Source organism: Nasonia vitripennis (genome assembly GCF_009193385.2).
Source record: "Nasonia vitripennis strain AsymCx chromosome 4 unlocalized genomic scaffold, Nvit_psr_1.1 chr4_random0009, whole genome shotgun sequence".
NCBI classification, from domain to species: domain Eukaryota; kingdom Metazoa; phylum Arthropoda; class Insecta; order Hymenoptera; family Pteromalidae; genus Nasonia; species Nasonia vitripennis.
The window spans coordinates 630,581-655,309 of NW_022279645.1; the positions used below are offsets into that span (position 1 = coordinate 630,581).

Consider the following 24,729-nt stretch of genomic DNA (forward strand, 5'->3'; position numbering starts at 1 on the left):
GATGGAACTAAAGTATTTGTTGAGAGAGTCTGACAAGAACCGAGCAGGTGAAGGTGATTTAGAGGTAATAATGCCAAAATTTTCAAGCTCTCTCCAGATCTCTGCGACATCGGTCAAGGTACACAAGCGTGAATAGTAATAACTCAGCCAAGCCTCCTCAACCTGCCTGTGTAATCGACTTCTGCGAAAATACCTGTAGAGTCTGATCCGTTCAGTCAAATGGTCACGAAGAGTCGTAGTGATTTATGGCGTTCGTTAAGTTAGCGTTAAGAATGGTAATGCATTGGTCAAGTGATGACGTGGTGAAGGATGACCAGTCACATGCGCTAAGAAAGTCCCTTAGCTTATCAGCACACATTTCTTTGTAGTTTCTGTAAGAGTATGTAGCAGGTACGTGGCGTGGAATCTGTACCTCGATACTGATACAACTTTAGCTGAGATCTCACAGAACAGATACTCTGGCTTAACCGGCTTGCCCGACCATTCGCCGTCGAGGACCACACTTGCACCGTATCTGTTTCTGTCACGTCTGTATAGTATGTATTCATCTAGTGAAGGAATAGATGTTACCTTGTCGTTCTCCAAGTCTCAGTCACAGCGTATTACGTGAAAAGGGGAACGAGTGGGCAAGATGAGCCTGATCATCTCAATGTTTCTCAGAGACGCTTTAGAAACAGCTGTGTGCGGGCTAGATAATGATTTAGATGGTGGTTTTGGTGGGATGATAGGTGTGTTTTTCAATGTTCGATGTTGATGTTGGTTGACGGCACACAGTGAGGCCATTTGAAAGAGTTTGAACAAAAATCTTTATTTAATTGGGGTTACAGAGAAATAAGCTGAAACTCAGTGAAAATCTTCGTTTATTAGTGTACTTTTTTTGTACTTTTAGTGTACCGAATCCGAATCCCTCGGAAAGATTCATTTGAAGAGTTCAAAATGGCGGTCTGGTATAACTCTAACAGTCACAAATATCATTACGGGAAAGGAGTTATATGTCCTTAAGACTCGCTAAGAGAAAAATAATGGGCGAAAAAGCTTATTCTTATGTATTTTTTCCCGCTGAACACGAATCCACCATTGTTTTTGGCCTATGTAGCCCACGTTCTTCTATAACCTCAAAAAATACTCCAAAAAGCAGTATTACGCTGTTAAGACTCGCTAAAGTAAGCAAAAAAATTAGATAAAGTAAAAATGCAGATAATTTTATGAATTATTTAAATATGTGCTTTTTATAGATTGCGTTTCATGTAATATTGCTTATAAAATCGTACTGATTAAAATTTTCGTTTATGGGGTCGTCGAAACAGCTCCATCCACAATGTCAGCCGTGTGTCAGATTCCCACCGACTAAACCCATCCCCTCTACGGCCAGGTGAAAAAACACCCAGCAGTAAAAAGGAATGCCCTCTTTGCCTTTATCGACCCTCGCTAAAGGTGCCTAGCTCCATCTTCTATGCCCTTGAACCCCGCGGTACCACCACCAAGCAATGCTTCGTGGGGGGGGGGGGGGCAAAAGGCTTTCGCCCGCTTCTGGTTGATGTGGTCGTCATCACTATAGTCATCTTTCATTTTCTGCGTCGCACATACACACGTACGAACTCAGCCTCTTCGTCTTCTTTATTCTTCTTTGTCTTTCCTGACTTTCTTGAGAATGTCTGCTGCATAGTTGCTGACTGCGCACCATCCATCCTCTGAGGTCAGCATGGCTGTCATAATGGACTCAGGAGTTACTCTGACCTGAAGATAACTCTCAAGTTCCTTTCGCTCCTGATGATATCGTAAGCACTCGCAAAAGACGTGCTCAACATCCTCTGTTGCATCCGAATATATTGGGCAGTTCGGATGGTCGTCTAGTTTGAACCGATGCAAGTACTCCCGGAAACATCCGTGCCTGGTCTAAAACTGCGTGAGGTAGTAGTTAACTTCCCCATGTCTTCTTACAATCTAGTCTTCTATCCTTAGTATAAGGCGATAAGTCTATCATCCTTTGCCACTAGCGTCCCATCTTGTTTGCCATTTAGCCATCGTCTTCTTTCTTGTGGTATCCCAGATCTCCTTCTGGCTTTTGTCACTCGATCGTCTTCTAGCTTCGAATACGTCCTTTCTCTCCAACGCTAAGAGGTCAATAGGTGGCATACCTGCTATAATGCAGACAGCATCGTCCGATACCGTACGGTAAACGGACGCCACTCTCAGTGCACTTCGCCTATACACGGTAGTCAACATTCGTGCATACGATTTTACTCGCATCGCATCTGCCCATATTGGGGCTCCGTATAGCATAATTGATTTAGATACACTAGCTAAGAGTAACATTCGCTTCTAAGATGGCCCTCCTACATTTGGCATCAATCGTGATAGAGCAGCCCCAACTTTTGCTGCTTTATCACTGACTATTTCCAGATGCTGTTTAAAACTAAGTCTTGCATTGACGGCGATGCCCGAGTATTTGATAGTTGGTTGAGAAACGATCGCATGTCCATCCACCGTCAGTATGATTTCCTCCATCTTCTTCCCACTGGAAATGAGGATAACTTCCGTTTTGTGACTGGCTAGTTCCAGTCCCGTCTCTGTTAGCCATTCGTGTATTATACGGGTTGACTCTTCAGCTATGTCTGCCTACTCTCCTTCAGGTAATTGTAGCATTAGTACTCCGTCATACATGATGCTCCGAGTCAGTGGGCCAAGTACTGACCCTTGGGAAACGCCTCCTGTAACTTTATATGTCTTGGTACCGTCCTCAGTGTCATATAATAGAATTCTGTCCTTCAAGTAGTCGGACATCATCCTTCTTATATATAAGGGCACATCCTGCTTTCGGAGTGCCTCGTGTATTTCACTCCATCTGGCCGAATTAAATGCATTTTTGACATCCAGTGTATTAATAAGCACAGTACTTCTTGGATCCTCTTTTCCATCTTTTTCCTTTTGTTAACTATGGCGCAATACTTCTTTTTTCCTCCCTCCCATTTTTTTCCCTCTATCGCTGTTTGTGCAGTGTCAATCACTAGACTAACTGCGTCCAGGGTTGAACGCTTCTTTCTGAAACCATATTGGTATTCCGCTAATCCACCTTTTCCTTCTATAAAATGATCCATTCTGACGCAGATAATGCATTTCAGAAACTTCCCTGGGGTATCCAGCATGCAGACTGGTCTGTATGATGAGGACTCCTTGGGTGAATTCTTTCGTTTTTTCCAGTTTGTGGGAATGCTTCCTTTTCTAGACACGTATTGTACAAGTCTACGAAGACCTTTGGATGTGCATGAATAGCATGCTTTAACGCAATATTTGACTAACGATTCCTCAATAGTGATCGGAGGAATAGCCTCTCCTTTTAAACGTCTTTCGATGACACTTGGCTCTTCCAGTTACCTGGGGAACAGCGTGGTCACTATCCAGTGTAATAGCTCCGGGCATTTTGGAGGGGACACGTAACTTCCTTTAATCTTCTTCATTACTATTTTTTATGGCCAATCCCAAAGGTCTTGTTCGACCTTATCCTGTAATTCCTTAAGGCACCGTTGTTTGTTTTCGTGGATTTTCTTCTCAAGACTCCTTTGAGGGTCCTTCATTTCTTGTCCGCGGGCATCTACTATTTCCTGGCCTATACCAGTTTTATAGTATTTCTTTCTAGCCTGTTGGTCTCGTCTTCTGGTCCAGTGGCACTTGCTACGTACATTCGCAATTTCCTTATCCCATTAGTATACTGGTGCCTACTGTATGCCACTCTTCGTGGCATTGCAGCGTCACATGCTCCGGTAATGTTGACCATCACCTGCTACGCCTTGCTGTTCGCCGTTCTAGACAGTTGCATTTCTTCTAGTGCTAACAGGAACATCTCCTTGTCATAATCCTTCGTTTTCCAACTAACTCTATTTGTCGTTGTAATCGCGCTGGGTCCCCTTTTTGGTATTTCTACATTCATTATGATGGCCTGATGATCACTATATGTGTAGTGTTCACTTACTGTCCATGAATTAACTGAGCCAATAGGCTGCTACTAACAAACGTCAGGTCGACAATAGACCCTGCGTCTCCTGTTCTAAATGTGTGGGTGCATCATTGTTTAACTAGGATCAAATCCATGGGAGCAAATGCTTCTAGGAGTACTTGTCCTCTGTGGTTAGTCTTTATGCTGCCCCATTTCACAGCCTACGCATTAATGTCGCCTGCAATCAGTATTGGTTTCCTCCCTACTGCGTCTTGTATGAGCCAATCTAGCAGTTGTTCGAACTGCTCGATTGGAGCGTTAGGTGAAGCGTAGCAGCTGTAAACAGTGACACCTGCTACCTTAGCCCGTATAAATCCTTCTTCACGGGTCTTCATTTTTTCACAGAAATCAACGTTTTCACATGCCCAGATTGCTGCTTTACCCGTAGTGTCTATTTCCCGCGATGGTTCGTCTAGGTCCTTATATTGTTCGCACACAATATCTACGTCCACCTCTTTCTCGCGGACATACTGATTGAGTAGGTCCTGTGCTGCCTCACAGTGGTTTAGATTTATCTGCACTATCTTTATTTTCGTTGGTTCTTCAGTACTTTTAATGCAGCTTGGTAGGTTGAGCATGTATAGCTACCAGCTGCATGGTCACTCTTTGATTCTCTATCCTTTTCCCGGCAGTGAATTAGCGCGTTCCTGCAACTTTTCGCTGCATGTCCTTCCGTTCCGCACTTAAAACAGCATTTACTTCTGTAGTACGTCTCTGTACACTTTTTTGCGATGTGGCCAAAACCCTGGCATTTATAGCATCTAGGTGGTTGCATCTCTTGACTAATCTCCCTGATTCGGCAATTAACCTAACCTACTTTCAGCTTACCCTGTGAGATCGCCTTTTGTGCAATCTGGGCAGGCAGCTGTACGATGGCAGTCTGCGTATCTCCGTAAGTTTTCCAAAGAGTCTTTACGGACGTCTTCTCTACTACTTCCTTCTCTTCTGGAAACTCTTTACTCAGGGTTTTTATAATATCCTGCTTAGAGGTACGCATATCCAGGTCTTTTATTTCAAAGACCACTTTGTGCTAAAGCCTCTTGATTGTGGCTTCTTTTACCAGCACCGCTTTAACCGCTTTTTGAAGTTCCTGCGTTTTTACTTCTTTAGTGCGTCGTAGCTCCAAAAGAAGATCTCCTGCCACAGTTTTGCGTATCTTATTTACGTTGTTACTAAGCACCGTCAGATTAAGGTCCGCTTTTATTTTCCTCAAAATATCAGCGTACGAATTTCCTTCAGCAGCTTTTATAACAAGTGCATCAGGCCTGGTGAGTCTCTCTCGTGGTTTTCTAGTGCTGTTTTTGTTTTTGGCACCAGAGATTTCGCGTATTTCCTATTTCCTCTTCTTTTCTTTCTTTTTTTCCTTTCTGGAAATAACCTCCTGCCATGGTGGGTCTGCCTTTTATTCGAAGACACCTGTGATTGGATTTTTGATGCGACTTCCACAGAGGCTACTTCCTTATTTTTCCTCGTTCTTTCAGCATTTCAGTTTTCTTGTCGCTCTTCTACCTAGCTAAGTGGCATTGCCTTTCGTTTATGTTGCGTTTTTGTCGTCACCGCGTTTGATGCTTCTATCGTCTGGGATGCCTTATCCTCCTTCTGAATATGCTGCTGGTTCGGTGACATTTCCGCTTTTTTTAGCATCAATTTAAGGCTCTTCTTGCTCTTTTCCAGCGCCACTTGTCCTCTTTTAAGCCGCTTTACCTGGATCATAATCGCCGATAGATCGAATGTTGGATGCGTTTGACACAACATTATCCATAGAGTCCAGCCTGTCTCGGATCTTCTCCCATATCCTTTCTTGTTCTTGCTCAGCATCCTGGATTGTATTCCAGATCTCGAGAGATCCTTTTCCTGCTTTCTCTCCTTGCTCGGTTAAATTTTCCATGCTCGATAATAGTCTTCATTCCGGTATGTGTCTGATCACCATCGATCTCCCCGTCTATGGAGGCAGCTGACATGGCCCTAACACATGACTGTGAGCAGTGCCAGACTGGGAACATCATACCAGAGTATAGCACGAGATACTGCCCTAGCCTACCTCCACTCTCTCGAACCTCCTACCCCGAACAAAGTGCTTAGCTCTCTGGAGAGTTTCTGGCAGACATCAAGCAATATCACGCACTCGCCTTAGCCGATTGATCGGTACTGGCTATGTGGCCAGCCTCCCTTCTTGCCGTCAGTGGGAGCCAAAGGTTGTTCAGGTCACTTTGGCTTGCAACCTCAGATTGCGTCCCCATCCAGGATCTCCTATTGGCAGTTATTTCTGCTCTACCCTCCGAGGTATATACCCCAGCGAGCTCTCCCCCATCCGCCACCTAGGGGACGCGCCACATACGGGTGTCAGGCTTACCTGCGTGATATGTGTGTGTGTGTGTGTGTGTTTGTGCATGTTGTGCGTACCGTAGTATCTAAGAAATCACATCGTCATTATTATTAACGTTTAACATTCTATTTTCAATCGGTTTACTATTTTTGAAGCAAATTTATATTTAAATTTTTACAGTGAAGCATAATGAAAGGAAGTAAAATTGATTACCTGTGGCTGAGGCAACGATATCCACGTTGTTAAAAAATGTTCTGGCTGTATTACCATCATTGGTATTGCCAGAACCTTGAGTAGGTGCATCCACTAATATTCCTAAATTTTCATAAAGTTGATCTTGTATTTGTTTCTTTTTCAAAGTGATTTTAGATTCTTTATTTTTTTGGTACTTTTAATGTAACAATATCGATTAAGAAAAAGATTATCATAATTAAAAGAAACATGCATAGATATTCACAAATACGCGTTATTTTCAATTAGAATAAAATTTATCATATATATACTTACTCTGCAGATTTTAAGCTGCATACAATAAGAAATATGTAATACAAGCTCCATAAAACAAATTCTTGCATGTAAAACTGAGAATCCATATTTTATACTTGATATTATTATTTTCTTATCAAGGAGATAAGATATTATTATTATTATTATTATTATTTTTTTTTTTTTTATAGGAGCCTGTGAATCCTTGTGACGGACTGACTGGTGTTCCCTTGCGAGAACTCCAAGTGTGGGACTCGGCGGCGGCGGCCACCCCTACCCACTAAACACATATCTCCCTGTACGCCCGACACCCAGCCCGGTACGGTTTATCACATTACTTCGAACTGGGCCCATGTCCTTTGCGCTTCCTCTGCACATTCATTCCTTACTTCCAGTCATTCATAGCTACACTTATATTTATATTCTCGTGTAATCGTCGTATCTAGTAATGTCTCGAGTCTCTGTTGCTGCTCGGTCCATCGGTTGCACCTGAAAAATGTGTGCTCCGCGTCGTCTCAAGCCTGTCCGCAGTACGTACATTCCGGTGTGGTTAATCTATTCATTCTGTATAGATACCTTCGGAAGTACCCATGTCCCGACAGAAATTGGGTGAGGTAGAAGTCCACCTCACCGTGTTTCCTGTCTTTCCAGAGTCCGACCTCCGGTATCAGTCTGTGCATCCAACGACTTTGTCCGTTTGTCGTCCATCTCGTCTGCCATTCTTCCATCGTCGTAGACCGTTCTTCTGTCGCAGCGTCTGCCCTCCCGACGTTCGAACTCCGTACGTATAAGCGTTTCCGCTCACGCGCGAGGAGGTCTATCGGGATTACGCCCGCTATTACGAAGATCGCGTTTTCGGATACAGTACGGTACGCGCATGCGATTCTTAGTGCCCCGGTTCGTTGAACGCTCGTCATAGCCTTTGCCCGTTTCTTTACCTGTAACGCATCCGCTCATACCTCCGCTCCGTAGAGCATGATCGAATGTGTGACTCATTAGAAGTCGCCGTATACTCGGTCTTGGTCCTCTCGTGTTGGCCATGAGTCTACTCAAGGCTTTCGTCGTCGTCTTATTATTATTATTATGTTTATTATTATTATTATTATTATTATTATTATTATTATCATTAACCAAAATTCATGACATTTCAGTATTTTTTAGAAATGTCTCTCGATCAATCTGAGTAGGCATGTTTAAGATACATTTTAAGCACCATACAAGTGACTAAAAACACTTATTTATATAGTAAAATACCATGAATTTTGGTCAATGATTTTACAAGGTATATGTTTTTTATTACATATTTTTTTTCGTTAAAAATGGTGCATATTTTATATATTTTCGATAGATTTTTTTTTTCAAATTACATCAAATAAGACATTTTTTGGTAAGAAGAATATCTTTTTGTCTTCTGCCGGATTTAACCCAGGCTTGACCCCTTAAACAGGTTCACTGTTTTCCTATGTTCGCATGCCATTAAAATGAATAACTTACCTTTTTATAAGGTGGGTAAATATTACACTTATGTTTCAAAGCATTTTTTCTCAATAAAATATACGACTTCTTTGTCAGGTTTGCCTTAATTATTAAAGATAATGCTTCTTGTGGAGTCATTTCCCTTGCGAGAAAAATCACATAATTTATGACATGATCAATCACGTTATATATCGCTTGAATTATCACGTGATTTCTCACGTGACTATTTGGCGTGATTTCTCACATGATAAATCATGTTAAAAATCACGTTAAAAATCACGTCAGAAATCACTCATAAATTTGAATTATTTGTTTAAATTAAAATAAATTATTTTGTTTTTACTAAACAATTGTACAAAATATATTTGTTGATACTAATCCAAACAAGTTGACAGCAAAAAAGTGAAAAAAATCTTTGCCCAAACCGAGACTTTAACCCTGGTCCTTAACTTCACAATCCATTATCTTACTTCCTGAGCCATTTTTACTTGTCCCTAATAATAATAATGACTTGCATATCATATATGAATCTTAGTAATATATCATTTACGTGTATAGACTATCTGTTGTTATTTGATAAAATAAGGGAAGTAATTTTATTAACATAATACAAAAATTAATTTATCGAATAAACATACGATTATTTTGTGTTTTAATCCTTATAAATTAGAATGATTCTTCTATACTAAATAATATAATGTTAATATCAAATTAAAATTATAAATATCAATCCTAACTTTGAGAATATTTTACATCTTTTCAATTTTTATTTTTAAGTATACACGTAAACTGTACAAAGTTATAACTTTGTATATAAATCTAACATATTTTTAGGTAAAAGCAGCATAGGAATTCAAGGCTTACAACAGCTCGAATAGCTCAGGCAGTAAGATAATGGATTGTGAAGTTGAGGACCATGGTTTAATCCTCGGTTAGGGCAGTTTTTTTTCATTTTTTTGCAGTCAATTTATTAGAATTAGCAACAAATCTATTTTTTATAATTGTATAGTAAAAATAAAATAATTTAATTTATTTTAATGAAAACAAATACTTCAATTTTATGAGTGACTTCTAAAGTGATTTTTAGCGTGATAGATCACGTGATAATTCAAGTGATCTGTCACGTGAGAATTCAAGTGATCTATCACGTGATAATTCAAGTGATCTATCACGTGATAATTCAAGTGATCTATCACGTGAGAATTCAAGTATTCTATCACGTGATTAATCGTGTGATGAATCACGATATTTTTGTCGCCAGGGTTTTGTTTTTTCAATCTTTTTATTTATATTTAACAGTTCATAAGTAGACTCTGGATTACAAATGTTATCCACTAATTGACTCCACTTTCATTTCCATCTAATTTTATTTTTTTTTTAGATAAATCACACAACTCATCAGTAGTTATCTGAGTGCTGAGTTCAGTCAATCTTCTTTTTTGAGTTTTCTCAGAAGCCGACTCCAATGGTATTTGTGGTCGACCTTTGTTAAAACCTACAAAGAATAATTAAATAAGACAGTTGTAATTGCTTGTGATCAGAAAGATTGTTGTACATCTGAACTTTCGACAAAAAAAAAAATAGTTACTAAAGAACAAAAGATTGTGCACTTTTTACGTTTTAAATGATATTCAAAGAAAAAATTTGACATCTGTCCAATTATACTCCACTTTCCCATACTAATAGGCCAAATTGTTGATTTGTGTCATTAATAAACTTTAATGTGTCAGGCTTCTATATAAAATCTTATCTTATACAGATTATAAAATTATATATGTATAAAACGTTTTGTGCACAACAACACAAAATTTTAATTAATAAACAAAAACAATTACCTGTTTGAATAGATTTATAACAATCTAAGTTAAACGAAATATCAGTTGTTAACCAAATAACATACTCTTTTTGGAACTCTGTAATATTTCTTCTGCTTTTGGGCAATTCATTCAATTTTTTCGTATAATTATTGAAAAAAGATCTTCTGAGTTTTTCTTTAATATCAACCTTAATGTGCTCACTTCTGTCTAAATGAAACTTGTCCAAAACATACACCACTACAGAATCTTTTTGTGTAATAACTTTTCTCACCAACTAAATTCTGAATAAGTCAGGCGGCTTAAACAACCGAATTAATAACATAAATATTCGAGGAGATTTCTGACACAAAAAATATGAGTCAACACAATAATTAAATTTAGGATTAGCAAGGTATGATGCATAATCATAAGCTAGTCCAAAGCTTTGTGCACCCCTGCAATTTTCAATCACGTTTATCTGCATTAATGAGGTGTTATTTAAAGTTCGAGACAAACGTTTTAGAGGACGTAAAATAAAGTAAGATTAGTGATTAGTGGGATAAAATACATAAAAATAAGCTTTTTCTTTAATTTTTGCTTATATTTGCGAGTCTTAACAACGTAATACTGCTTTTTGGAGTATTTTTTGAGGTTATGGAAGAATGTGGGCTACATAGGCTGAAAACAATGGTGGATTCGTGTTAAGTGGGAAAAAAATACATAAGTATAAGCCTTTTTCTAATTTTTTGCTTAATGGTTTCAGGCTAAAAAAGCGTTAAGCGTCCAGGCTAAAAAAACTTCAAGCTTAGCATCAGTAGAGATGATGATGGTCCATTCGTTATTCTCACCAGAGCGGGTGTGATTAGACCCGTCTCTTACGAAGGTGCGGCATCCCCTTCTCCTTTTTGCCTCCAGCCTGGCCTTGATACCCCGCTTGTGGATATCTGAAGGAAGCAGCTTGTAACACCCCGTACAGGCTCCGCATAAAAATTATAAATTATATTTAAAACTAATTTTCGTGGAACAAAATTTTAGATTATACAAGAGCATCTTAGCTCCCTCACTCTAAATACAAAGCTACGCGCCACAGCTGACAGCTGAGCAGCAGTACAACAGCAGCGCCACGAGGCAGCCAGCGGCAACAGCAGCAAGCAGCAAGAAAGCGGGGAGAGCGCGCAACACGCGCCTATATCTATATAGACCGAGCGGCGAGCGCAGCAGCGGAATTAAAATGAGAGTATGAGTAGAAAGCGAGCAGCGGCGCTGCGTGCGCATTATGTTATAAGTGTGTAAATGATTTTTGTATATAGGTGTGAATGAGTGTATGGAAGTATGAATGTGTTTTTCCGGCGGCTTGATTCCCGCTCTCTCCGTGGCCTATAAAAGGACCGCACAACCCGTACTAGCTTACTAGCTGAAGCGCAACTTAAGCGCCAGCGCAACTAAAGCCCCTAGTACCTGCTCTTGAGCAAATTACGCCTTGAGCAGGTAAAAGACAAACGGGCTAGCAAACTGGAAGAGAGGGTGACAGCTAAGGGTGGAAATCTGCTGTCACCTTGCGCATTGGTGGAGGTTGCGTCAAGTCCCCATGGTCCTAACGGATGCTACATCCCGCCTTAAGACCGAGGAGTCCAGTGCAGCCAGGACGGAGAAAGCCAGGAGTTGCAGCGAAGTTTAATAATCATGATAAGAAACATGAAAGGGATATGATATACATTTGTATAAAACAATATATTCTAGTAAATAAGTTGATGTTTCTGGCTTTTATAAGATATATACACCTAGTGTTCTCATCCGTAGACGATGTCTCGTCGTCCTGGAAGTCGTCCTGGCACCTGGACATCGTCTATGAGATGTGACAGATATTTGACGGTAATTTCAATTGATATCTGGTGCTCTCATCCGTAAACGATGTCTCGTCGTCCTGGGAGTCGTCCTGGCACCTAGACATCGTCTACGAGATGTGACAGATATTTGATGGTAATTTTGATCGATGTCTGAAGCACTTATTTGTAGATGACATCCCGTCATCGTGAGGGTCTTTATGGACCCAAAGTATATATTTAATTCAAACTATAATAATTTGTGATAAATTTTGGATTGTAGTACAAATAAAAATTGCTCTATGCGTTTGACAGGGTTGAAACTGTCGTAATTATTAGATATAAATAATCTAATAAAAACGCCCGCATTCCAATTTTTTAATCTTACTAATTAATTGATTTATTTATTATTTTATGTACTACATGTTACATAAATAATTGACGTAAAAAATGGTAGCTTTACTGTAGTATTATGCGTTTTGTGTACTAAATTTTAATGCAAAACATGTTTTAGAATAAGAAAATATTATAAATTATTATATTTTTCAACAACTCTGACGAACAATTTGTATATTGATTCAGTGGAGCGGTAGCGCCATGAATGCAAGTTTGAAAAGCCTGCGGCGATCACGACACTATTTCTATATTGGGTTTTCAAATATTCAATTCAATAAATACAAATATTGACATTATTGTATCTAAATTTTTTTAGCGTAAAATCATATTTGTATGCTCAACTATGATTTCCAATCATTAGAGGAAGGTGTTCAGGTGTACGGAGTGGCCGATGACGAGGTCTAAGTAATTCGCCTTGTGGTATTTGGTGTCTAGGTGTAAAAATCATTTGAATGCGATGTTTAGGTGTACAGAGTGGCTGATGACAAGGTCAAGGTTGTGAGCTCCGTAGTTTTTGGTGTCTAGGCGTAAACATAAACAGAGACAGAGAGAGAGAGAGAGAGAGAGAGAGAGAGAGAGAGAGAGAGAGAGAGAGAGAGAGAGAGAGAGAGAGAGAGAGGAGAGAGAGAGAGAGAGAGAGAGAGGAGAGAGAGAGAGAGAGAGAGAGAGAGAGAGAGAGAGAGAGAGAGAGAGAGAGAGAGAGAGAGAGAGAGAGAGAGAGAGAGAGAGAGAGGAGAGAGAGAGAGAGAGGAGAGAGAGAGAGAGGAGAGAGAGAGAGAGAGAGGAGAGAGAGAGAGAGAATACAAATTTTGAAATAAGTAGAATTTTTTTAGAGAATATAGAAATAAAATTGAAAACATACTTGTAATAAATGTCAAATACATTTGGTTCATTTGTCATTTTATCTATAAGTGAGTCCCAATCCTTTGGTAACAATGACGGCATTTGAAAGGTTTGTCGAGCACTGTATGATTTATACCATATTGGAAAGTCATAGAGATTTGCTTCCTTGAGATTCATAACCCAACTTTCGTGATCGATTACCATCTAAAAATAAATAACATAAATATGTATTTTTGTAATACATGATTTTGTAATTTTCTTGATCATTAGTTGACTAAGCATAAAAAGTTCTAATTTTAATTACTTAATTCAACAACAAAAAGTAAAAAAAAACATTTCTGCTAGAGCATACATGTACGAACCATGTGTAATGCTTATTAGAACTAATGAGACACTAAAATACCATTTAGTGACCACGCAATTTTTACGTACTTCCTATACAAGTTCATTTAACTAAAATTCATAGTTGCATTGGTTACGTGAAAGCTATGTACAATACATATGGATGCCACATGGGTTAAGATAGGAGGCCACCAGAAAATCTTCGCAAAATCATACATGATTCTTTTGTGATTTCTACAGTATTACTTGGTAATCATATGAGAGCCATGTAGCATCAACATGATTTCCATGCGGAAATCATATAAGACTTTGTACGTGGGATTTTTTTAAATTGAAAAAATCAACAATGGTTGTGAAAATAAAAATCAAACAGTGCGAACAGATAGTATACCTAAATAAACAAGAAATACTAACGTATAGGAAATTAAATCTGTTAGGTGAGTTTCTATTTTATGGTACTCGATCCTTAATGGCGAAAATTAAAAGATAGCAAAGTAACAAAAAATGGTTTTGCTTTAATAACTATCATTTTATGGTACTATTTACTATCTAACAAATGTTATTCGCGGACTGTGATATACGTTGTGACATACTAATGTTTTTGAGACAGACATCGATTAATCGAATAATTTCGCCGACGTTGTAATCTAAATAATTTGTTTTCTTTTATTGTAAATATTTTATTATTTCTTTTTAATTGAGTCATACCTCATTCAAGTTGTCAAGCAAAGTGAAGCAATGCAGTTCAGCAAATAAAGTGAAATAAAGGCTTCATGCCGCAACCATTCAACATAACTACAAATATGCGAGTTTTTCTTCTTTACCCTATGCCATAAATCCTTACTCTGTACCACATGTACCCAAAAAGAAAAACTTTCGAACTACAGCAGACAATGTCCAGGTATCAAAATTTTCACCCGAATAGCGTGACATAGTCTATGATACAAAGCAGTAAGTATACAGGGTGATTCTAAAACAAAACAACATTTTGGTACCACCGTGATCAGCGTGAAAAACTGAGGCCAGGGAAATTGATCCAAAAAAATTTCCTTCACTTTTTAATTTCCTAGTCAGGGAAAGAAAATCTCCCCACCACTGGGCCAGGCGGAGAAGCGCGGGAGGGGAAGTGAGCACGGCGGCGGCCGGGCGGTGACGAGTGAGAGAAACCGTTGCTAAGGAGTTCAGCGACAACTGCGCGAGACGCGATTTAAACTATTTCCGCAGAATCTAATGAAACCTAATGTTCCATGAGCAAAATCTTTGCGATTTGAGAAAAGCTAGGAAGTGCGGAGCCTAACGCAGATCGAAACGTAACCTATTTACAGGTTATCTAGCATTTTAATTTCAAATGAGTCTGTGGTTCGACGCACAGCCCGAACTGGTACAGCTGATTACGAGCTATTGAGAAATAGGCGCAAAAAAATTTCAAACGAGAGACTGCTTTTATAGCACAGAACGTGCTTCCTCTTGTTTCCAGTGCGTGAGCAGTGATTAGAAATGTTTTCCTTGATGATTTCCTTGATGGCCTGGGCATTCTTCGATCACAGTGAATTGAAAGCAGCAAAAAACTCTATTCTGATGCCAACTTTTATGGCTTTCTTTAAAGAAAATTTGATGGAAATTTAAAGCACAATAAGTTTCTTAGTAATAAACAGATACTGAGTAATAACAACTGATACTTTTTTAGACATTTATTTCCATCAAATTTTCTTTAAAGAAAGTCTTAAAAGTTGGCACCAGAATAGAGTTTTTTCCTGCTTTTAATTCACTGTGATCGGAGAATGTCCAGGTTATCGAGGAAATCTGGAAATGAAGGAAAAGAAATTAGGTCATGGAATATTCTGTGATATGGAAAAGGCAGCTGCAGAAAAGCCGGCAAAAAATATCTTGCTGTTTTTCCAGTATTTGGTGAGAAAAAGAGCGTGTGTTTTGTGCGGCAAGGCTGTGCAAGCCCTTTGCGCGACACGACACTCAGAAAAGCTCGCTCGATCGCTCGATCTTAGCCGCAGAGAAGCTCGCTAAAAAAACTCCCGTTGTTTTTGTAATCCTTGCTGAAAGAAACAGCTTGTGTTTCGGGTGGCGAGGTTGTGCGAGCCTTTCGCGCGACACGTCATCCAGAAAAGCTTGCCCGATTACTTGATCTTGGCCGCAGGAAAGCTGGCAGAATAAATCTTGCTGTTTTTCCAATTTTTGGTGAGAAAAAGAGCTTTTCATGTTCAGAAAAATTCCCTGAAAAATCCGGAAAGTGCGATATTTCGTCTTTACATTAAAATATTGCAATATTGGTGCACTCAAGAAAAAAAATAAAACGGTAGGAAGATTCTTATGAGAGTTATGAAATCCTCAAAGATGTTGTCCAAAGTTTTTGTGTATTTTTATCTTTTGTGCTGATTAGATGAGTCACATTTACAGTCTGATGTAAAAATTATTTCATCTGTTATTACTATGTCCTTATACGGTGACTTTAATTTAAGAGAAGACACTGGGTTTGTAAAAACCTATTTCCTTTTTATTCCTCTGTCAAAGTAGAAAAAGGCTTTGTTTGATCCTAGATAGTTAATTTCGCCATTGGTCATTCTATGGCTGGCTGATTCCGTGATTTTCTGTCCAGGTGTGGCAGCCGCTTCTCTATTTCTTGCTTTGTTGCTATTTTCTGCAGCCATTCCATCTATCATGGAGAAGACCGTTTCAATTGGTTTATATTTTTCAATATTGGGATTTTTGATGTCTTCCAAGTCATTACATGATCCTTTAATAATTTTAATGAATTTGATATTATTCTTGTTGTTTTTTGTTTTGAGCATCCAGGTATTTATAATATCGTTTGTTATATCGTCTAAACTATCAATAATATTTGGATATGTATTATTAATTTTGTTGTAATTGTAGGTGGAGATACGACGATGTTTGCGTATATTGTATGAATTATATTTGCCTTTTGCGCAAATGTAGGGTCTAATATCTAAATATACAGAGTTTTCTGCAATTCCTTGTCGATCATTATTCATTTCTTTTCTTTGCTGTATTAAATTCTGCATTTTTGAGGATATTACACATCCACGCTCACATTGATCTTGGTTGCCTATCTCAGAGAGCCATATTTTCAGTTGCTGGCAGTCTATTGTCGTGGTATTTGTTTTTTCACTCATTAATTCTTAACTAGTCTTGTATTTTTCTGATGTTTGTTTTTCTCCGCATGTCTATGATTTTGGGATCCTTCGGTAGTTTATTATAGATGTTAATCGCTTTGATGCAACTATTCTTTGTGCTTAAAGTTTTGTTATACCTTGATAGGATTATTAGTTTATTTCTTGTTCTGCTTGTTGAATTAATAAACTGATATTTAAAGTTAGTATAATGATAGCGTAGACTTTCGTATGCGAATAATTGCTGTAGGTTAAGTGGATTAGCTCTTTGGAAGGTATTTTTATTCATAATTTTCAGGATTCTTTTTTGGACGTTTGTAACAGTTGTAAGTTATTTTGGTACGCACCACCCCACGCAACTATTCCATAGTTAATCAGACTGTGGAAAAATGCGTTGTAAATTATTCTTAGAGTAGATGTATCCATGAATTTGGAAATTTTACTGAAAATAAAAATGAGGTATCTAGTCTTATTTATGAGATATTGAATATGTACTGAATATGTATTGAATGTATTGAATATGTAATTTTTATATTTTCGCGGGAATTGATCGTTAAGTAATCAGTAAGTTGTTTTTAGTAAGTATGTATTGAAACGGCAGCCTAGCAGAGAGAGAGAGAGAGAGAGAGAGAGAGAGAGAGAGAGAGAGAGAGAGAGAGAGAGAGAGAGAGGGGGGGGGCTTTAATAAAATACATAATATATAAACTTTAAATATTAATGAAAAATAATTTTGGCGAATACTGATATACAAATACTGGTTGAGTACATAAGATCACAAATAACTAAAAGAAAATATATTACAATATAATATTTTTGGTTATGACTAGATCTATAGAAAAATTTATGTGATAACACCTCCGTCACAGTCGTATACAATTTTTTGCATGACCATTATTGGCCAGCTGCCGCATACATAAATATTTATGACTAAAAATTTCTCCATGGTTGAATGCGAACAAACTTGTATAATTTGAAAAACCGAATTGTAATTGCAATTACTGTAAAAAAATGTTGACTAAATTACTACAATCAGAGGTGAAAAAACGTCTTAATTAAAAAAAATAAAATGCATTCTAATTTTACATACTTAAAGTTGGAAGTGCCATATTATAATAAGTAAACTATGTTTTTGTTATAAATGAATTTAATGTTTGGATAAAAAGACAACCTTTCATATTGCACATAATCAGATTATCGAATTTTTACAAGATGTATTAATTGTTATAGAAGTAAGTAGCGGAAGTAACGATAGATTGCGAAAAAAAACGAGATGAGTATGAGATGTTTTTATTATATTATTTGAATGCCAATGTATGATGGGTTGTCTCGATAAATGAATATACATTCCTTGAGAAGAAAATCTGTAGTTATTTTTAAATAAAACCTCCATTAAAAAATGATAAGTATTTTTTCTACAATGTTATCAATTATTATTGAAAATACAAAAATTAGTCATATTCACATTTTTTTTTATATAAAGATGATACTAAGTAATCTTATTTCACAAAATTTCCGTCATTTCACAAAAAAGTCGCAGAAAAAAGAAGGCTTTTTTATACATACAATTTTATAGAGGAGCAGAGACGAGAAGTAGTCTACCCGTTGCTTGACAGTGAGCCATCTCAATCTCTGGCGGTGCGGCGTGATATGATGATATCGGCTGACCCCACAGATATAACGCATTCTGAAGACGCTGAAGTCCGACTCGAAGCTCCCTGGACACATCGAGGTATACGAGAGAGCGATAATCCAAGTGAGCCACAACCAGCGCTTCGGCTAGCTGCCTGCGCAGAGTCTCGGTGGTACAGGCTCGGAAAAACTTCAAGCCATAGAGGACGCGATTTACTCTCTTCATTAAGTACTCGACGTGTGGCTTCCAAGAAAGCTTCGAGTTTATAACAATACTAAGGTTTTTTACTGTGTCTTCGAAAGGAACGAAAGCATCAGCCTCCAGCTCAATTCCCGAAAGACAAAGATGATTTAAGATGTTGACGTTATGCTCAGACCCGAAGAAAATGGCTTTCGTCTTCAGGACATTCAGGTGAAGACCAGAGACTGACACCGCCCGTGCTGCGTCCGTCAAATGCGCTATTCCAAGGTCAAGCTCAGACATTTCCACTTGCGTGTAAATTTGGAGGTCATCTGCATAGAGTAGATGCTTAATGTGACTGATATTTAGCGTTTCCGCGATGTTATTAATATATAGGCTGAAGAGAAGGGGGCCCAGAACCAAGCCCTGCGGAACCCCAAGATTGGTTGAGAGCCAGTCGGACTGTCTAAAGAATTTTGTAACAACGTTCTGTTGCCGGTCAGAGATGTAAGACTTAATCCACAGGACCACCTTTCTGGAGAATCCCATCTCGATCAGCCTACGGAGCAGCCTGGTTGAAGAAACAGTATCGAAGGCTTTGCTAAAGTCAAACAAGAGAAGAAAAGTTTGGACATTTTTTATTATTATTATCGACACCATCAATGCCAAGACAAATGTCCTCCGTAAGCCTAAAGCCTGCCTGTAGAGGATTCAGGATGTTATTCGACTCAAGAATCCCCATCAGCTGCGAGTAGACGATTTTCTCCTAGACGTTCGACAAAAAGCTCAAGATAGCGATGGGCCGAAAATCGGAAACCGAAGAAGGAGTGGCGGTCTTCTTCAGTGGCACCAAATGAGGTTAACAAAATTAATTGCCTTAAAATCCCGGTAGGTAAAAGAGACTAGGGGAAGTGACGGCATATAATTCCAAAGCATTGCCGGTTCTCGCTCCCTTACTAAGTCATATTTTCAACTTATCCCTGAGCGAACCCTGCTTCCCATCTGCCTGGAAATTGTCACTTGTGCGCGCACTCAACAAAGTCAGTTCACCAACAGCCCTGACTGACTATCGTCCGATTTCACTTCTCTGCTTTCTCTCCAAGGCCCTGGAGTGATTAGTGCACAGGCAAGTCTCAGAGTACCTTGAATCAAGACTCTTGCTAGACAATCTTCAAACAGGTTTCAGCACTGACCACAGCACTCAGTCTGGCCTAATTAAGCTAACTGATGATGCGAGGATCGGGATAAACAAAAAAAAGTAACACTTCTTATTCTCATTGATTTTAGCAAGGCTTTTGACACTGTTTGTCACGTCAGGCTCCTGAGAAAGCTATCCACTTTCGGCTTCTCAAAGCAGATCTTCCGCTGGTTTACCTCCTATCTCACTGGGAGAGTTCAAGCCGTCGTTGGTGACAATAGCGAACGTTCTTCTCCTCGGCGTCTTAAAATCGGTGTCCCGCAGGGTTCTGTTTTGGATCCCCTGCTGTTCGCATTGTACATCAACGACATCAGTTTCTGCCTAGATTCCGATGTTTCCCATCTTATCTATGCGGATGATTTACAAATCTACAGCCAATGCCACTTTGAGGAGCTCGATTCTTTATCTAACAAGATAAGTGCTAACGACGAAAGGATAATGAGTTAGGCTGCACAAAACAGGCTAAAACTCAACGTTAGTAAAACTAAAGCAATTGTCCTGGGCTCTCCCTACTACATAAATGCATTACCTTCAGTAGCTAACACTTTAATTAATATTTGGGTGCCCAGGTCATTTTTGAATCTTCTGTGCGTAATCTGGGATTGGTGCTTGATTCTAAACTCACGTGGAAGGAGCACTCACTAATGTGTTCCGTCATAACTATTCCGCAACACGCAACACGCATGCGTATGTATGAACGAGCAGGTTATGTGTGTGTTTGCATGAGAGTAGTGAGAGAGGGCAGCACCTTCCGGGGGCCTCTTTCTTGCGAGCGCGGACTCGCGCGCGTGAACGGGCAGTTAGTTAAACGACTTCGGCAGCGTTCATATCTGAATCGCGACTACAACCTAATTCTTAACGTTAACTTAATATTCAACGAGGATTTCCGATCCTCTGTCACAACGTGACATCAACGCCATTTTTGGCATTAACATCAACGCCTTTGTTGGCATTTAACATCAACTTAACGAACGATTTATATTAGTGCGTTTTTTTCTGTATCTTTGCGTGCGAGTGCAATCAGTGCTTTGTGTGCGTGTTCGGCGTTTTTTCTCGTTTTATCTTTTATATATCGTTTCGCTTTTTATTGTGTCAGTTTGCTTAAATATTAATAAATCAGGGTTTTTTATGCCGAAAGGCTTTTTCCCGTAAACAAGTGTTTTCATTTTAAAACTTTTATCCAACAGTGTAAAATCATAAGAATCTGAAGTCAAAGTATCCTAATTATTCAATTCAACAAAATTATCTCTTTTTTAATAATAACTAACCTGCCACCTAAGGCAAGTTAGATAGTCAACGTTTATTCAAATGTACAGGCTTTACTTTTTCAGAAAGGGTACCAGTCTTAGGTTGCGTAAGCACTTAGTGCAAGCGCTCCTATTTCCAATTATCAATTACTGCTCTTTTGTGTACTGTGACTTGACTCAGGAGCTTGGCTTAAAACTACAAAGGCTCGTGAATACAGGTATTTGTTACATCTATGGTATAAGGAGAGATGAGCACATTTCTCCGTACAGGCGGGAGTTGCAATGGCTAACCACCGCCGGACGCAGGAAGTATTTCACAGCTTGTTTTCTACGTGAAATATTTAATTCAGCCGTACCATCATACGTACTGGCCTACTTCGACTTCCGCGTGACACTCCGGCCGAAACAAGGAGCACCCTCCTCTTGGCCTGGTTGATGATACGCGGGTCCCTCTGCGGCGTGTTGTTTGATCGCGGCTTTTTAAAGCGAGCAATTCGAGGTGTCTCCGCTAAAGGTGCTCGAGCGGGAGGCACGATGATATTGGGCCGGGTTTGCGTACGCGTTATCCCTATCGGCTCTGGTTCCTCAGATTCGTCCTCGCCGGGGGAAGCGCACAAGGTTATGCACCCCGTGTCGATGTACGGGATCGTCTTAAAGACTTCCTCAGGCGTCGGTAGCGGAGATGTTGGCCTTGGCACCTCAAAACCAATAATTTCGGGTGGTAGCTCGACCGAAGGCGAGGCCTTGACGGGATCTACTACCACGACCTTGCTGCGGACTTGTATGGTAGGCGAGTCTTCGCGGGCTGCGTCGGGCGATGTTACGGGCACGAAGACGAGTGTGCGATCACGGGTAATCTCCGCACGCGCCTGTCTACGTTGCTGCCTCGTCCTACGATGATTCCGCTTAAAGCGCTGCACCTCCGAGCGATGTTGGGGCTTCCGTGTTCTGGCAGGCATGACTGTTTGCCGAAAACTGATAACGACTCGCGTTTGGCCTCATGTTTATTCCCGAAGCGCGGACCTTAGTGAGAGGCCTTACTCTTGCGGCGGCTAGGTGCGCGGTTACCGGAGAGGGGAAAGGGCACGGTCCGAGCACGATTCGGGAACTTTCGCTCAACCGAATTGTGTTCGTATTATCTAGATTATCCCACGAGTTATCGAAGCCGGGAATTTCTCTCTGCGACCTTGAGAGACCCTCTAGCTTCGGTTCCTTACGCCGTCGAGTAATTTCTCCAGGGAAGCGAGTTCGCCAGGGTAACCGACTCGATATGCCGCGATAGCCAATTGCCGATTATTAGTGGTGAAGGGATTGATGGCGGCTTTCTGAAAGAGGATCCTTGGAGGGCTCCTTAAATAGAGTTTTCGTCGTTTTCAAGGTTTTGTTTCTTTATTGAAATTTGTAGGGCCTAAACGCGTCGTAAGTGGGCGAGCTCGAGGTTGTTGGGTTCGTATCCGGGGCTATAAGCCGCCAGATGCGCCTCTTGGTAACGAAGTCCGGGGCTAAAGCCTTCCAGACTTGTTAGCGCAGGAGGTGAGTCCGGGGCTAACGCCTTCCAGACTCGTTGGCGCACGAGATGAGTCCGGGGCTTAAGCCTTCCAGACTCGTTGGCGCACGAGGTGAGTCCGGGGCTTATCGGCCTTCCAGACTCTGGGAGCGTGACCGGGGCTGCTGCCGTCCAGACCGTTTGGCTGCCGCTCCTTTTAACCGCTTGCGAGAAGCAGCGCCGAAACCGCCGCGGAGAGGGGGAATTCGAGCGCTCGCGCGCGTGCCGCACAGCGTGGACTCTCGCAACGGCGCGAAAGTGCCTTACAGTACAGGCTTCACATTTCAAAATTCGAAATAGTGGATCCAAAATGGCGGACATTATACCACCACCAAACCAATTTTACCGCAACAAATGATTTTAGATCAGTTTAAAGTATCGATATGGGGGTTTTCGGGGTCATTGAATCTTAGAATGACCTCGAAATTTCAAAATTTATAATGGTGGATCCAAAATGGCGGACATTATACCGCCACTAAACCAATTTTACCGCAACAAATGATTTTAGATCAATTTAAAGTATCGAGATGGGGGGTTGTGAGGTAAATGGTTATAAATGTATTATCGGAATCAGTATTTGTGCACATGAATCTTATATTTTTCCGGTCTATTAGATTTAGAATTATCTGTCTGCGGTTTTTGCACTTACATTTTTCTATTGTTCTGTGTATATATATATATATATATATATATATATATATATATATATATATATATATATATATGCCTGCGTGGATGAAAAAAATATATTCATTTGGCTAAATTAATCTTTAATGACATTTTGTGCACTCTTATCAATTCTGGCTCCTCGTTCGTGGAGTTTTTACTGGTGATAAATGGCTTTCGCCGATATCATAAATTACTCTGTTCCTAGGTTCATTGGCATTTGAGTAATGCATGACTTTCAACGTTTCATTATTTTCTGGGATAAATCCATGCCCCATTTGTATGTTTGTGACAGGTGGACAGTTTTTAAATCTCTTTGTTAGGAATTGACGAGTTTGTTCGTGATCTTTTTTGGTGTATACAAAAAATTTTATATTGAATGATCGCCCATTAGCCCATGAATAAAGAGCTTTAACATCTAGAATTGCTTTATTTTTTGCAGCTTGAAAGCTCGCTCTTGTAGCTTCTCTCTTTACTATCGCTCCAACTCCATCGCAACTACCTTTTCCGTGTGCTGTTGCAAAACAGTTCCATTGAGCATCAACGCCAAACTCTCTCTTATGACTCATTAAACTACTCATTTGATAACGATTTTTAAAATGCTGTTTAGCACCATCAGTAGCATATATTACCTTTTTACTGTGGGACAAACCTTGCGAATTTCAGGTATAAGCTTTTGCTGCATTATGTATACTGCAGTGGCATCATGAGTAGTACAGTCGGACATAGATACTGTACTGAAATGCTTTAGCTTGCCTTCAGATTTATAATAAACAACAGCAGGAAAATTCGTACTTTGATCATTATTAAAATGAAATGCCTGTGCAGCATCTTGGGCTGTAAAAGCATAGTTCTCAGCAAAATCCAATTGAGCAAGAACCTCTTCATCTGAAAGATTATTTTTCCTCCCAGAAATAAACTTTGATTGTTCCTTAGCCATGAAGTGATGAGGTATCAACTTTTCTAGGCTAGAACATAAAGTTTCAATAAATTCTTGCGATGTTAGGCATTGTTTTATCAAAGTGTATCTATCGGTTGATTGCCACGTGCTGAAGATAACTTGATCAATATTGTGCTCATCCATAATGTTCTCAACGTAATTAGAAAACTTTTGAATGTCCGGACAAAATTTGCATTCATTCAAATAACAACTTGATTTGGGATCCTCACATAGAACGAAATTCAAACAATCTTTATAATTCTTCAGAATATTGTTTGAGATTTTTTCTATATTTACTGCGTCAATCATCGCCTTGAAATTTTAGTATATCGTACATACAAATACATTGTGTGTACCAGAGGATCCTGCAAAGACACAACATTTTGGTCTCTGTTCCGCAAACTTGGTAAGCCCAATCGGATGTTCAGGAAACTGTTCTTTAAATAGATTATGAAGGTTCTTAATATCAGTAAGTAATAATCTTTTCTGCACTTTTATTTTTTCACTATATAAATAAATACTGAAGGTATCTTTTTTATTTGGCATAATTCTGCTGTTAAGATCATTTTCGTAAAAATCTTCAACTTTCTGAGTAGTTTCTGCAGGTAATGTTTTTCCACGTTTTGCAACAGGAGAAGCCAAACCTCCATCTGATTCTCTTAACTTAATAAGCGCTGCAGCGTGCGTGGCGTGT

The 24,729-nt window shown here is 39.4% G+C and overlaps 1 protein-coding gene across 6 annotated transcripts in view; it reads right to left on the bottom strand.

The window, feature by feature from the left end:
* LOC100680431 (sphingomyelin phosphodiesterase) overlaps positions 1-24,729 on the bottom strand; it is a 342,073-nt gene that overhangs the window by 54,834 nt on the left and 262,510 nt on the right. For all 6 annotated transcript variants that reach the window (XM_031930127.2, XM_031930124.2, XM_032602052.1 and 3 more), the window contains one exon: positions 13,160-13,344. In XM_031930127.2, coding sequence (XP_031785987.1) covers positions 13,160-13,344 — 185 coding nt within the window. The remainder of the gene's footprint in view (positions 1-13,159; positions 13,345-24,729) is intronic.